We start from the raw sequence: 16,759 nt of genomic DNA on the forward strand, positions 1-16,759 counted from the left end.
AAGGCAAATTTGTTCCAACTAACCATAATATTTACCTGAAAACAAGCTGTCAACCGTAGCAATATACAGACTTACCTATGAAAATTATGTGCTCGCACTTGCATCCCTCTCCATTGCTGGTGTTGAAACCGGAATCTCTTCAAGGCCTGGAAGCATCGAGGCTTCCAAGTCGCCTCAAAGTGATTATCTGCCTTGTGATATTGAATCTGAACAAGGGAGAGTCAAGAATGAGTCTTGGATCACTCATGAAATCCAACCCAACTACAACATTTAAGGACACAGCCAGCACCTCCATACAGACATGCCAAGAAGCAGGCAGTGATTGAAAGATGTTTTCCCCAATCTAATAGGAAAGGAGTAATAAATGAACGTGCATTCATGAACCACATAAGGTGGGTCTTCCCAACCCCCATAGTGAGCTCAAAAACCAGGGAATGCAACCAGCTGACCTCTTAGTTAGAGGTCACTAGACAGAGAGAACAGGAAGAACTACAGGTGAGCCTATTCCCTACATGAATGGAAAACCTAGTGAAAAACGATTCCCAATCTCTTCAGGGCCTGTTGGTGCTCTACCAAAGTCACTTTGCAACCCACAAATACTCCAAGTGGGACAGGTTTATTTCCTAAATAGGAAAGCATACCTGCAATACCTCAATTCCCGACAGTCCTACAGAAAAACAGGGACAGCCACAGATGCACCATCAATCTGAAGGTGCCAGCTCCGCCTTGCCACCTACACCTTCTTTAAAGATCAGATTCATTGTTACAAAGGAGGGGGGAGTCATGCACCTCTCCCTACCGTCAATGAATTCGAGCACCTGGTTCCTGAGGAGTTAGACTTTGACCTTCTGGCTCCTGAGGAGTTAGAATTTGACCTCCTTGATCTGTCTTCAGAACTATTTTCTGTATGTGAATGTGTATGTATACAGCACCAACCTAGCAAGTGGCAACAGGGTGGGGTAACATGCCAGTGGCCAAACATTTATTTTGTAGTGGCTTTCAGGACATTCTTAATGAAAGCACAGTAGACTAGCAAGTAGCTGAGATTTGTTTATTATGCCCTGATAAATACCCTTAGTCTGCTTACTTGCTCGATGGATAAGGTCATATCCATTTATGGACATATTGAAGAATCACGCGTCCAGGCCCAGGTTAACACCAGCTTGACCTACTTGGCACCACTAAGGCCAACCGAATATACCGGCGGTATACTCCACTACTGTCAATAAAGTTGTAAAATGACAAGAATGATTCATTTTTTCTTTCTGTCAAACTTCACAGAGGCCTTAAACTCTTTAAGCTTCAGTCCTTTTAAGCCTATTGCCTCCTGTCATTTGACGCTGCTCTCTTTGAAGATTTCCCTCCTAGTCACTATCAGCTACCTATACATGAGCATTCAGACTATGTCTGTCTATTCCAGGGGACTCATTCTTCTTACCCTAACCCCATCCCTAGCACCAGGTTCACTTGAATGAGTTTCTTTTTAATGCCCCTCAGTCTCCTGCCCCCCCCCAATTTCTCCTGCTCCTGGCTACTTCAACTGAGGAAAAGATCTTAAAGAGTTGCCCTTTGTAACATAGAGCCCAGGGGACGTATTATAGAGTGTGCCTCGGGGAAGCAATGGGCAGGTGTGCCCACTTTGTGGGCCCCAAGCAGTTTGGTATCACAGACGGGACTGCAGACGCTTGTGTAGCCCCTTCTGTAATACAGATAGCGCTGGTGCACCTGTAGCACCAGTGCTAACATTAGAGGGCATTGCCTCATTTGAATGCAAATGAGGGACTTTATTAGCCTTTGCGCCCGCGCCCTATTATGGACGGACGCAGAGGCAAACATGCAACAAAAAAGGTGGCACAGTTTCAGGGAGTCTTGTAAAGGCTGCCTCTGGAGGGGAAAAAAGGGGTCCCACGGACCCCACCCAGACACTCACTGCACTCACTCACTGCATCCATCTGCAAGGGGCTCTCTCTCCCCTTTTGAATGTGCAGGCAGGTGCTATTTGCACTGTGAAACACGAAGCAGCTTTGAAGCAGTTGCTCCATATTTCACTTGAATGAGCTGCCCCCAGGGCAGCACTAGTTTGCGGTTGCCCTGAGGGTAGTGCATTGACCAGAATAGGCCACACTTTCCCTGTTTACACCTGTTTAACGTGAGCCTTGGCACAAACGGGGTCAGTGCGCCCTATGAGAATACGGGCCCAGTTTTTCTGACCAAGTAGAAACATAGATGTGCCTGAAATCCTAGTTGATTGTCAAGAACACCAATATTTTCACGTGGTTAGAACCCCATGACCCTGGGTTGTAAAGACCAACTCAGATCTTTCGACATGGTTATCTACTTTTGACACCGTAATTCTGGATCAGCTGCAAGCAGAACAACAATGCCTTAACATATTCCTGCCTGCGTGACACTGGACATGCAAATCTCTAAGGAGATATTATAAAAGTGGAATATAGTTCACCACCAGATTATACAGTCAGCCACAGAGAGATAATAGAAAGCATACACAGCCCAGTTCTCACCATGGAGCTAACTTCATTGTTGTGTGAGAAAGTGCACATTCATGTAAAATGAGACATCCTCCTAATAGAGCTGCTTACTCCATTTCCATTACTGGCTCTCCCTACCTGTCTGTGCCGCCTCCAGTGGACATACTTCAGCCAGGTCCGGACAGAATGACACAACAACACATTCCTGAAATTAAAAATGCATGCTTTAGTGCAATGTGGCACTTACACTCTTCTCCAAACAGGGCCTGTTCTTCATTATCACTCTTTGGATTGATTCAAATTCAGCAGCTGTTGCACTCTCCTTACAGCTACCCCACTCAAGCCTATATATAGAGCCACTCACTGCATCTCCAGCCACCACACTGCCAATGTTCATAGAGAACTGCTGACCCCATCTCCAGTCTTCACTTTATCAGTAGTCATACAATGCCACCCAACTTCATCTGCAGCCATCACAATTTTCACTGCATCACATGACTTGCGCTTCCAGTCTTCAGACAACAGGGACGTCTACAAATCCAAGTTGGATACCGCCAGTCTTTTAAAGAGTAACTCACTATATATCTGAACCTTACAGGAAGCCTTGGAGGCATGGCCAAGCTGCAGACCAAGATGGCCACGCGGCATTGAAGCTCCACCAGCCATCCCAGCCCAGTAGCCATTATCCCCCACTTACACGACAGTAACCACGCTTTTGCTGCCGCCGGACCCCTGAAGTGATGCTGTGATCGGCACTGTCCTTAATCCGATAAGCGGCGCTGCTACAGCTGTGTTCTGCAAGGCGAAGCATATTGTGGGCTGAGCAGATCGTAACGGCAGCCTCCTTCGTCAGCTGCAGCTCTGAGACCAGTGGGGCCAACGGGCGCTGCCCGGCGATCGAATGAGAGCACCCCAGCGGTGAGTGCACCGGGCACGGGTGCGCTCTGTACGCGCTGCCCTAGTGATGTCAGAACTTTGCCTCGGCCGAGTTTCGGACACATTTTCCCCCCGCTAGTAAGCAGCTATTACCAGGGCACAAGTCCTAAACAAGCATTTGCATAGACAGTAGGTCTCGCCTTTGGGACCTTATAAGTTTTGAGTTATGCAGCACAATATCCTTGGTGCAACAACTTCAAGTGCCAATGCTTGTTTCTCCCGAAGCTAATACCACTATGGACAAAGGAGCCAGCACGGTGCCAATCTTTAAATTACTCTATAAGCACATTATGCATTATGATTATATTATAAGAGTTTTTTTACGTTGAGAAAATAAAAGAAATCTAAATATTATAATGGGTGTGGTGTTTTTACTCCCTTGATAATGGTTAATATGAATACAGAAATCTCAAATTGAAAGTATTTCACAGACTTCCGGCACCAGTGTTAGAAATGCACAATGTTAAATCAAATACAACAAGCTGAACGGAATCCCACAGTGATGCTGTCGACATAAATAATTACAGTCCGCAGTACACCGAGGTGCCAAAAATCACCAAGAAATTGCAGCAGCTGCATAAAAAAAAAGACACAAGCAGCGCTCCCATCTAAACCCCAAGGCACACATTAAGCCAGCATAGCCAACATTTGGATTTTGCACTAGCTACCCAAACAAAAACAAATTTAAGTTTAATATTCTCACGCTGACTCAAAACACGTCTTAGATAGCCGAGAACTCATGCTATTCAGGGAACAGCTGACGTGAAAGCTCCTTGGCAGGTCCTTCCGCCTGAGTGAGCAGCACCTGCTGAGCTGACCACCCGAGCGCTGCAACGTCTATGCAAATAAAGGGCAGTCTCTGGGCACAGAGCTTCATATATGGCTCAACCTATCTGGGAACTTGCGCACAAGGAAGTCAATGCCAAGTGTAGACATTTGTAAACGACTCCTCTGTTTAAACAAGCGTACGTCATCTTAAATGGCGCAGCAAGGAATAGCAGAATGCAGCTAAATGGAATGCCACATTTTCTTATTACAGTTGATTCGTAATATCAGAAATAGTCTGTAACGAACCGAAACCGAAGCTAGGTGTTCGTGTATGCTTGTTTCAGGTATTCGAAAACCGTACAACATAGTTATGTACACAAATCCTTTCTTTAAAAGGGTAACTGGTGGACATGTGTCTCAAATACGGATTGTAAAGGAATCCCTAACATAAATGACATTAAAAAGAGAAAAAAACAAAGCGGAAATCTAAGTATTTTATTTACATGCTAGCTATTCACCAGTACATTGAATATTTAGATCTCGTCCAGGAAGGGCATTCTAATAAAAAAGGTATGCAGAAATAAGCCACCTCTGTTCATTTCTTGCTAGGCGGGTACGGTTTTCTGACACTTTCATTCACTTCGTACCTCTTAAACTGTGTGTGGACTAGAATTCTCTGACTTCCCGTGGCTGGCAATTAATTTTACAATAACAGAAAAGCAGTTCACAAAATGAACACTGGAGGTCAGTGTTAGCTCTAAGAAAATCTTGGTAACACACGCAGAGAGACAATATAAATATGCATTCCTTTACTACGGAAGGTTATAGGTCTTTTCGAAGCAATGTGGGTACCCGTAATCAAGGTTTTCATTTCGGTGGGGGAGGGGCAGAGAGAGGCGCTTGGGAGAGCAAGGCCTAATGAGCCATGAAAGCCACATGGCGGCTGCACGCGTGAACGCACTCGTGAACGCAAGACTGAGGCCAGGAAAAGATTGTGGTAGCACTTTGAAAAGCCACTAACTAAATGTCTCACAGAACAGCGCATGAGCTGTGTCAGCGAGACCTAAAAAAGAAGTGGGGGGACGCTGACGTCACGACAGGAAGTGACGTCACGAAAGGTGGCTTGTACCATCGGACTCTTTGCCTCCCCTCACTCACCCCTTAGCTGCGATTGCATCAGAGAAGCCAATGCGTGAGCAGCGTTCTGAATGAGGTCCGATCTCGCCCTAGAGAGGCCAAAGAGTGAATGTTGAACTGTGCACACACCCCATATCGACCTGCCGCCATCTTCAGTCAACTGCTTGGGGGCCACGTGTATCTAAGTACTTCACCCCTGGGGAGTCGCCTCCCACTTTCCACCCTTCTGGGCCCAAGTGTTACCCACAGACATCGGCACGCCGAGTTCAGCCTTAATAGGGCGACGCACGCTGAGTGCCCCCCACAGCTGCTCCTCTAGTGGCATCGCGGTGCGGCATGGGCCGCAAGGATCCCAAACAGAAGACCCTTACCTTTGAAAAATTAGTTGTCACGGCTCCTGAGGGTGGCTCCGGCATGGCAGAAGGCAGGCAGGATGCAGAACGGCCAGAAGACCCCACTGCTCAATGTAATACGCTATTGCAGGAGATGAGAGCGGGCTTTCGAGCTCTAGATGGTCGCTTTGACGCCCTCGAAAGGAGTCTCACGGACATGGGGGCTTAACTCAAAATTCATGATCGACGTCTGGATGTCGTGGAAGCCCGCATATCGGACATCGAGGACGGCACCGCTCAATCCCTCAAAAGGAGTGTGTGGAACGTATTCTCAATGAAGTCGCCATTAAAAATGAAGATCTTGAAACGTGCAGTCCGCGCAGTAATCTTTACGTTCTGGGAGTTCGGGAATCCACCGCCAAAGGCCGTCTGGACACCTTTTTAGAAACACTGTTGGCTGACATGTTTGGAAGAGATTCCTTCACTCCAGGTTTCGTGGTAGAGCGTGCCTACCGATCACTGGGGTTGCACTCCAAGGCCCATTATTGCGCGATTCATGAACTTTCGAGACAGGCACACCGCTCTGTGCCTTGCGAGGGAGCCTAGCAACACCATCTCCAAGATATCGTGTTGCGGGGATTCTGCTCATGCACAGAAATATGCACAGAAAACCAGGACATCAGTGAATTGTGGTATACCAAAAAACTCACCTCAGTACCCAGAACCCCTATCCGACTAGCATCAGTGTTTCATTTGTTCTCCATATCATCTAGAAGCTACCAATGATTAGACAACCCAGAACAAGCGACTTAGTGTACTCTCAGGAACGGTAGTAATCAGAAACACCTTTTTGTTATTATTCTCATATCAGTCCACAACAAGAGTAATCAGAGACACAGAAAAGTTTAAAATGTTTATTTTTAACTACGTGCTCTAAGGTGCAGTACTTTGGCTAACATAATCAGAGAAATGATTAGAAATAAAACCATAAGCATTGTTACAATTCCATAAAAAATGAAGGGAGAAATCATATTATAATGATAGTGGAAACAGGTCCTATAATACCTTGTAATCCACCCTCCCCTGGCTAGTAAACTAGTTTTATATACTAATAGAAAGTTTCTAGGTTTGAATGGGGAACCCCATACCTTAAAGATCAGCTTAGGTGACTCACATCACAGGATCAGCTCTGCTCTCTGTGTCTGGAAAGGTCTTCTCCAAGTGCCTGAATCATGCATGCAAATGCAATATTAAAGGCACCAGAGTTTGATATTTGCAGCTGTGTGCTAGTTGTGTCTAGAGCGTGGGCCGATCAACCTGAATTCAACAGCATACAATGTTATTTCACCTTGACGGCTTCTGCACACGGTGTTCAGACTAAGGTCGCGGTGCACGTCTAGGGATGTGAACAACAGACCATTCTCTTGTGAAGAAAAAGCAAGCAGTTTTACTTGTAATAACAGCTACCTGTAGTGTTGTGTGCAAAAGCAGCAAAGTGGCAAGATGGCGTTTAACTTCTAAAGCGCTTATGCTAACATAGCAATGTGAGCACATAAAACCCTGTCTCCACTACAATCGCTTTATCCTGACTTCACTATCATGGTACAAGAGGCCCGCCGCAAGTACACTTGTGTTAAATCCACCCTCAAAAACCTTGATTTGAAGGCAGAACAATCAGACAGTTGCGGATGGTGCCCGTCCCTCCCCAAGACACAGCAGATCTTTTCTCAGGGACTGGTTCTGGCTGATGACATTAAGTATTTCCTTCTTCATCGTTATATAACTGTTTTGGGATAATGATATTCATATTTGTGAAATGTTTCAAATGACTTTGGTGTACACTTTGGTTTGGTCGCACGTTTTGCACATGTACCTCTTCTGGGTTTTCTTCATTTTACTGTCAAGTCGATTGGTATTTTGTATGCCGTTTCCAGTTTTAAGTAGGCCTTACTTTCTTGGTAGTGAGATTGGGTGGGGGGAGGGGGGACAATTGTTAATGCATAGATGTTGTTGGATTTTCACGCGACTGTTCACTGTCACGGATAGTATTTACTTGAGACGAATCCCATATGTCAGACATGTCTCAACCTCTAGATGGCCCAGCTGGGCAGTGTAGGGGGTTCCTTCGGCCTATCCTTACTATCATGGAACATTCGCGCCTTAATGATAACCGCAAGAAGAGACACCTCCTACACTATTTGCTACGACATAAAATTGATATTGCCTTCCTCCAGGAAACACATTTGCCCAAATCCGACTCTACACACTTTACATCCAGCTGGGGTGCCCATAGGTATTTTGCAAATTATAGCAACTATGCCAGGGGCACAGCTATTCTTATACACAAGAGGCTCCCTTGTAGCCCCAGCTCGGTAGTTACCGACAGCGAGGGTAGATAACCAGGTGGCCTTAGTATGCGTAAATGCCCCGAACACTGATTCTCCAGAATTGTTTCACTCCCTATACATTCAGCTCGTGAAATTGGGTTCCGTATTCTTCCTCATGGGAGGAGATTTCAATCTACTTGCTGACCCAGCACTAGATAGCACCTCCGCATCCCCCGATTCCAAACCTCACGCACGCCGGACGCTATTAGACTTCCGCGAACAACTTTCCCTAATAGACATCTGGCGCTCGCGCAACCCCACCCACAGCGAATACACGAATTATGCTGGCCAATACCACACCGGGACTAGGATCGATTACTGGCTGTTTTCCCCAGGCATCTCCAGTTGGTTTTAATCGCTCACGACGCTTCCGAGAACATACTCAGACCACTCTCCCATTTTGCTTCACCTTAATGTCCCCTGTCCGGAAGGGTTTGAGCGTCAGTGGCGCTTCCTGAGTCGCGCCATTCATGAAGATCTCTTTAACCATGAAATATGGGAGGCCATTGAAGAATACTTCACCATCAACACTGGTTCGGTAGACACCTGGGCGATCCTATGGGAGGGATTCAAGGCATACATACGGGGCGTTTGCATTGCCAAACATGCCGGAGTTCTCAAAGACCTGCACAACACGTTATCTCGCACCCAGCGCGGTCTGGCGGAGCTTGACACTGTCACAGAGCACCCCCTTGTTCCGGAATCCATGGGAAGACGTCTCACCCTCCTCGCCGACTATAGGGAGGCAGCGGATCTTGAGATTATTTTTCTGGGTAAATACCAAACCGCTAGGCGATACGGTGAGGGTGAAAGGCCGGGTCGTGTGCTGGCCCAGATGCTTCGGCCCCCGTACAGCAAGGCCTACACCACAGAATGACGCTCTTCCGCTAACCAAGTACTTACCTCCACCCTGGCCATCTGGGACGAATTTCTGGACTATTTCAAAGCTCTTTACACTTCTAAAATTGGGCGTGATCCCACAACCCAAGAAGCCTATCTATCTGAAATTGCATTAGTATACCTCGACAAGAACATGCAAGATTTCCTAACAGAACCGATTTCCAAAGCAGACGTACTTGTTGCCATCGACTCCCTTAGATCCTCCTCTGCCCCTGGTTTAGACGGCTTCACAGGAGATTTCTACAAGGCATACAGAGATCTTTTGGCACCACAGCTCATTGAGGTATACGAGGAGGCCATAGAGAAACAATATCTCCCCCCTACCCTGCGTGAGGCCATCATTATTCTCCTCCCCAAACCGGGCAAAGACCCGCAACTATGCGGGTCGTACAGACCTCTGTCATAATTAAATCTGGACTATAAAATCCTGGCCAAAGTTATTGCCATGCGCCTATCTCAATTGATGGAATTTATTATTTCTCCAGCTCAATCCGGTTTTGTCCCCCACAGATCCACCTCGCTCAATTTACAGACTCTTTTCACAGTTCTTCACAGAATTAATCCAGACACCCCGGCTGCGGCTATTTTGCTCGACACAGAGAAAACCTTCGACTCTTTAGAATGGCCCTTTTTTGTGTCTGTTATGCGCCGTATGGGAATGCCGCCCTACTGCACGACTCCGATTGAACGGCACGCTCATCCGGCCCTTTTCACTATCCCGAGGTACACGACTGGGCTGCCCTCTGTCGCCTCTTACTATGGATCCCTTAATTCGCCTCTTTCAAGAAAAACATTTACAGCAAGGCCTACAATTCAACACAGGCCCTCTCCTTGTCTCGATTTATACAGACGACACTGTTCTTTATGTGAGGGAGCCACAGGCCAATTTAGAACCCCTCATAAGAGAAATAATCAGATTTGGTTGACATTCGGGTCTCGGCATCAACTGGCACAAATCGGTGATCTTTCCCTTGACTACCAGGCATCCACATCCATCTGGACACAGCTTTGATTATACGCCTCAACTATGGGCAGATAATCAGTGCCCTTGAATCACAAATGGAACCATGGCTTACGCCACCGTTGTCTGTCGCGGGCAGAGTTGCGATCGTTAAGATGGTGGTTCTACCCAAGTTTTTATATCTTTTTAATAATATCCCGATACCCCTCCCTAACAGATTCTTCCTGACGTTACGATCCCTCCTTATTAGATTGGTGTGGTGGTGGGGGGGGGGGCAAACAACCTCGCGTCCGATGGCAGGTACTCTGCCGTATAAGAGAGGGGGATACGGGGTACCGGATCTGCACTTATACTACCTAGTAGCCCAATGCAGCTACGCCTACGCATGGTACCACCCGGATGCCAGGATTCCGTTCCTTCATCCGGAATCTGACTTCGTTCTTCCTGAGACATTACTCACAGTGCTTTCCCAGGGCATCCCCAAAGACCCAAAAGACATACAGTGCCTACAACCAGCTGGGCTTGGGAGAAGCTGAGGCGGATCATGGGCACCACCACGCTGTATTCCACTTCCCTTCCGCTCCCTAATGCCCATTGGTTACCAATTACAGGGGAGAGAGTTGTACAGCGCACGTTAACGAAATTCGACATTACAAAACTCGGAGACCTATACCCTGATGGCCAGGCCTTTTCTGTGCAAGATGGACACTTTCCCGATGCCACGTTTATGGATAGCTTTGTGTTGAGCCGGCTACACTCGACTCTGTGCGCTACACTGCCTGGTTTCCCAATTGAACCCGAATCATTTGTCCCTCTGTCCCTGGTCATAGAAAGTGAACAAAGAGTTCACCTCATCTCCAAACTATACAAAGCTGCTCAGGGATCATCCCGGTAAAGGATGACAAAATCTGCTGGGATTGGGAAGACTACCTCGGCCGCCCAATCACGGATGATCAATGGGCTAAATGCTGTGCTGTTACAAAGGATATCTCCCTAAACAGCAGACACGAACTGCTACATTTACATTTTTTGCACAGAATGTACATTACCCCAGCCAAATCCCATAGACTAGATCAGTCCAGACCCCACACTTGCTGCAAATGTGCGGCCCCTCAAGCCGACTTTGCACACCTTACATGGACATGTCCACTCCTAGAGCCATATTGGGAGGCAGTACGTGCGACCCTGGGCGAAATGATTGATCTCCCCCTGGTTCCCACCACATAGGTGGCGCTACTGGGCTATGTGGTTAACTTTCCCCACCGAAAAAATGCGAAAATTTGCAGCCCTAAGTCTGTTGCTAGCCAAAAGAGAGATTGCAATCCATTGGGGCCGCAGAACAGTCCCCACATTGCAGTGCTGGATGAGTAGTTTAGCATCATGCAACACAAATAGCGAGATATATTCCACCACTTTACCCTCCCCTTCTCGCCCCAGAGAAATATGGGGTCCATTCAGGGCATACATTGAATGGCATCGGCAACCCTCTACCCCACAACTAGAGCAAGGAATAGTCCCGACTGGGGTGGGCTGAACTGTCCATTACTCTCGAACGTAAACTAAACAAGGGTAATATGAATATTTTATTGATGAGGCTTTATCAGCATGGATTATACACCTGTGTCTGGAACACACTGAAAGGAATTGATGCCGGGAAGGCAGTGGGGATGATCTCCAACATTGTGGGGATGACCGTGATTATGGGACTCTGATCTTTGCTATCAGCTGGGACTCTTTGATAACACTATGTGCGACATATTTGTACATCCTTGACCACATGGTATTCAATGTGTGAACTGTGATAGTGGACGATTATGTTCAAATTGTACTGGTCATGTTCTCCCAGCCCGACACTGCCAATGCTCAAATAGCACAGTCCTTCATATAGTACTGCATCACCACCACTCTTCATATATACAAGCATTATCTATTAAGAATTGCTCCATTTAGCATTAGCGGTCAAAATGAGAGTATTCATAAATCCGTACCCATTGCATCTCCATCCCTCACAATACCACCCTTTACACAGCACTGCTGCTCTAAGTCTACAATGCCAGTATCATGGATCATTGTACAACTATATATTCAGCCCTCAAATGGCGGGTATTCACGCACCACTGCCCAGTGCATTTGCAACCCTTTCACTGGCAGTTTACCTACACCAGTTCACTGGCTCCGAAGTACTCACCCTGCTGGTGTTCATACAGCACTGCTTTCTGCAGATCTAGCCCTCATATTAAGTCTTAAATTCAGTACTTCACTGTATATCAGGCCCTCACACCCATTAACTGTATGTCCAGCCCTCACACTGCCACATCTTCAACTGGAAGTGCTAACTGCATCTCAAACTCTCACAATAACAGTCTCCTCAAGCATCCCCATCACCAGCCCTCACACTGCCAACAGCACACCCAATCGCCAAACCAATGATCTTTATATGCTCCAAACTGCCTCACAATGTCTCACACCGCACGTCTTCAAACTTCCCAACTCACTATCCCCAGCCCTCACAGTACCCACAATGTGCCCACCCACTACACTGATGGTTTCATATCCTCTTAACTCCCTTTCAAACCCTCACACTGCCAGTCCTTCAAACAACACTACCTGCATCTTCAACCCACGCACTGCTGATCTGTATGAAGCACTGCTCTCTCCATCTCCAACTCTCATCCCACAACTATCCATACAGTACTGAACACTATATCTTCAGCCACTCCATGCATCACACCCCAAATGCATATTACTCCTTTGGCCTACCTTCACACAACAGTATTCACCACATATCCATCCCTCACAATGGCTAACTTCCTACAGCACACTCCACGTTACCCCAGTCCTCTCTCTGAAAACGTTGAAACAGCGCTGCTTTCTGCACGTCGATCCTTTGCACCTGCAGGCAGTATACTAAGCACTGCTCCCTCCAGCTCTCATCCCACCAGTTTCCATACCCCAATGTCCAGTATCTCAAGCCCTCACATTGTGAGTCTTCACATACCCCTACCCGTTTAATTTACAGACCCACACTGCCAACCTTCATACAGCACATCTTCATACCGCTCCAGTCCTCACACTGTCTTCATTCAGCACTGCATTTGTGTCTTCGGTCCTCACACTGCCACTCATCATTTAGTACAACTGCCTCAGATGTCTGTCCATCCATCTGCCTGTCTTCCAAAAGCTCTCTATCTCTCTCTGCAACGCTTCCAGTCACAGTGCACCTTCCTTACCTCTGCACCTCTGATAATCTTCATAGAGTACTACTCCCTGCCTTTTCATCCCTTAGTCTCCATCAGCTCTGCTCACTGCCTATTCAGTCCTCACACCACCAGACTTTCTACAGCTTTGCTTCCTGCATCTCGGGCCCCACACTGCAAGTCAGTTAACAGCCGTGCACAGTGCATTTTCAGCTCTCAAACTGCAAACCTTCACATTGTGAGTTACTGCACTGCTCTTCCTCACACAGCCAGTCTCAAATTAATCCATAGCCCTCACACTGCCAACTTCTTTCAAGCACCGATGAACACAGAATTCTGGTCACGGTTACCACTGTAGCACCTGTAGTGAGCATGAGCCTTCGATGTGAGCAACAGTTGCTGGTTCTCCTCCACTTCATCCAACCGTTTCTTCCAACAGTTCCAGAACCTCTGCAGCAACTAAAGGAAGTAACAACATAAACAATGCGATGTACAGAAAGACATACCAGGAAAGAAGCACACTAAAGAAGGGAATGGAGAAGGCAGAGACTGGACAGCTAGCGGACTAGCAGGATTTTATTCCATGCACTTTCAGTTCCATTTGCCCCAAATTGTTAATTTGTGTAACATAAATGTGGAAAAAAAATTATACATTGTGCTGTCTAGCATTATTCCAACTACATGTCCCACTCCTTATTACATCCTACTTCAACTTCTCTAATGTGTTCTAAGTTAAAGTGGTGTTCTAGTTCTCTACTGAGATCAAATATTACCATGTGCTACTGGAAGCACAGATTTGGGTGTTGAACCACTAGGGATGACTGATCCAGACAGGTTAGGAATGGGAAGGAGCAGGGGTGAAGGTAAGTATCTCTGGGGAGGTTTGTATAGTGACCCCCACCATTGCATTGGATGTGTGGGGACGAGTTACCTCCCCTCAGGTCTCCGACCTTCTGAAGGGGCAACCAAGATGATACATGGCCCAGGCAGGATATCTAAAACCATGAGCAAGAAGTAGTGTAGACAGTACACTGTACCACAGACAACATCTGTTCTATAGATGAATAACATGATCCATAGACAATACAAATAAATACCAGCTATGTACACATTCACCTTGAGACACAGTGTACTCAGTCCTACCCTGATAATTCAGAACTAATGGCTTACATATGGGGCCCTTGATGACTATGACAATACTCTGTGAGATAAGCAAGATAATAAGGTTTTAGGTAACCCCTCAGAGGCAAGAGACAGAATGGAAAGACTACACGGTGGTTGCTGATGATGGAGAGGCAGCCTGCCCCAGCACAGTGATCGGTATCAGCTAAGGGGCAAGCAACCACAAGCTATGCAAGAGAAAGTTGGAGGCAGAATTCTTGAGGCAAGGGTGAAAGTCAATGGCATTTGAAAGTCAGTGCCATTTGAAACAAAGACAGCCCTCCAAATGTGGCTTTAAGATTAATACAGTTAGATAGGCACACTATGGAGTCTGCCCATCTCTCAGAAGGCACACATCCTTTTCTCACAAGGATTGTATGGATAAGTGAATACCTTACCCTTACCTTAGTGAATATTCTTATCCATCCCCATTTCTAATAATAAATCCCAGAGCTTGGACCTATTCACCAGGTCAAACGCCAAGGAAAGGTCCATAAAGGCGAGATGTAAAGTCCCTTTCTTGGCCATTGTATATTTCCCTATTGAAAGGTAGAGGTTAAGGCACTGGTCCATGGTGCCTCTGCCTTTCCTAAAACCATATTGGAGGTCTGACATGACATCATGCTCATCAATTCATCCTGTCAATCTGCTGAGGACCACTCTCCCCAACACCTTGACGGTGGAATTGATCAGCGATATTGGCCTGTAGCACCTTGGATCTCCCTTATCGCTTTTTTAAAAACAGGGACAATAATAGATGTTGACCATGATTTAGGCAACCCTTTTACACATGCTAGATTAAAAACATTTTGACCATAAATTGATATCTAACCTAAAAAGATCAGCCGGGACCCCATCTGGGCCCGGTGCTTTATTACAAGACATTTGGGCTATAGCCACAGCCACTTCTTGTACTGTACGCAGCATTAGGGCAGGTAGGGTCTGTATTCACCTGAGCAGGTTGGTCCCCATAGATGTGTTTAAAATGGGAAAACCAGAGCTCTTCAGGGATGTTACACTCCACTATGTTAGCCCCCAAGTCAGAGGAGAAGGGTCTATTAACGATCTCCCAAAATTTTGCGCTGTTCTTAAGCACATCCACAGACAATAGATCGTTCCATGCCTCTTGTTTGATTTCAGATTTGCGGTTGCGTAGTGCCCGCTTGTACTCTGCCCTTAGCATAGCTATTCTATTTTCTGTCCTGGGGTATTTGTTTCAGGGCGAGTAATACGTTGCGGTGAGCAGCCAAGCAGTTACAATCAAACCACCTCTCTGCCTTCTGAACACCTTCTTTCATAGGTGAGGAGAGGGCACTATCTACCTGTTTACAGATCTTCTCAAAAGCTACAACAGTTGCCTCTCCTCCTTGGGTGCTGTCTAGACAGATAGCTATCTCGGTGCCTACGTTTAACATGTCGGTCAAGAAGAGGTCTGGTACCACCTTAGCCCATTTCAATCTACGCCCTTGATCCCTAGTTCTCAATATGGGATCGGGGGCCCTGGTCTCCACCACCTCTGTAGTATTTAAACAACCCCTTAGACTAATATAAATAGGGTTGTGATCATTAAGATGCGACCATTGTACCACATTCTCCTTTACATAGAGAGATAAAATTGTGCTAACAAATATATAATCAATAGTGGAGAACAAACCCCTACCCTTTTTCGGAGGACCAACCCAAAATCTGCAAGAGTATCCTATAGACATCCCCCTTGTGTAGAGTGTTCAAAGTGGGTCTCTGCATTATCACCTGGACCAAGTTCATCAAACACCTGGCACTTTTTGTTACACAGATGGATGTTAAATCGCCACGCAAAATAATCGAGAACTTGGTGGTTTGTTTATCTCTATAGGCCTCTAAGAAGTGACTAAGAGTGCATAAATGTTCATTGACCAGTAACTTATCAAAATAATTATAAAAGTTAATGATGAGAAACCTAGGCGCATGTGCTGGGTTAATCTCAACCGCTAGACAGTTCACTGATCCTGTATCTAATTTACAATAGCTTCCTTTTACTTTTAGGGAGATCAGTGTGAGCAGGTGACCCTTTGCCCGACCTGCAGCGGATGGTTGCGCAGCCTCCGCAAAAGAGGTATAACCATCCAGCCAAAATGTGTTTTCTGAATCCCATGTTTCCTGGAGCCCCAATATGTCATATTCCTTCACTAAGCCAGGCAAAGAGGGGTCATCACACTTATTCTTTAGGCCAGCTATATTCCAACGTAATATTTTCAGGGTATCTGTCCCTCTTTCCACCTCTCGTGTTAATGCACTCATGCTGGGGGCGGACCGACTCCAATAAGTCTGGCCTCGTGCAGAAGTATAATCATTGGAGTCTAACTGGCTCAAAGGAGCAAATCTATTAGTAATTTCTAATGTATTCCCAGAAAATCTAGAGCCTGGGGCCACCCCAAATGTAGACAATCTGACAGGTTGTGTATTCGTATTCTCACTATTCAAATGATGTTCTCTATGCGACCACCGGGGG

The 16,759-nt window shown here is 46.4% G+C and overlaps 1 protein-coding gene across 2 annotated transcripts in view; it reads right to left on the reverse strand.

Moving 5' to 3' along the window:
• Positions 1 to 16,759, reverse strand: part of SFI1 (SFI1 centrin binding protein) — a 531,261-nt gene that overhangs the window by 293,646 nt on the left and 220,856 nt on the right. For both annotated transcript variants that reach the window (XM_085635878.1, XM_085635877.1), the window contains exons 12-14: positions 13,469 to 13,566; positions 2,628 to 2,694; positions 76 to 206 (exon numbers count right to left, since the gene is read on the reverse strand). In XM_085635878.1, the coding sequence (XP_085492004.1) occupies positions 76 to 206; positions 2,628 to 2,694; positions 13,469 to 13,566 (296 nt within the window). The remainder of the gene's footprint in view (positions 1 to 75; positions 207 to 2,627; positions 2,695 to 13,468; positions 13,567 to 16,759) is intronic.

The sequence above is a fragment of the Triturus cristatus genome, chromosome 11, assembly GCF_964204655.1.
Source record: "Triturus cristatus chromosome 11, aTriCri1.1, whole genome shotgun sequence".
In the NCBI taxonomy this organism is placed as follows: Eukaryota; Metazoa; Chordata; class Amphibia; order Caudata; family Salamandridae; genus Triturus; species Triturus cristatus.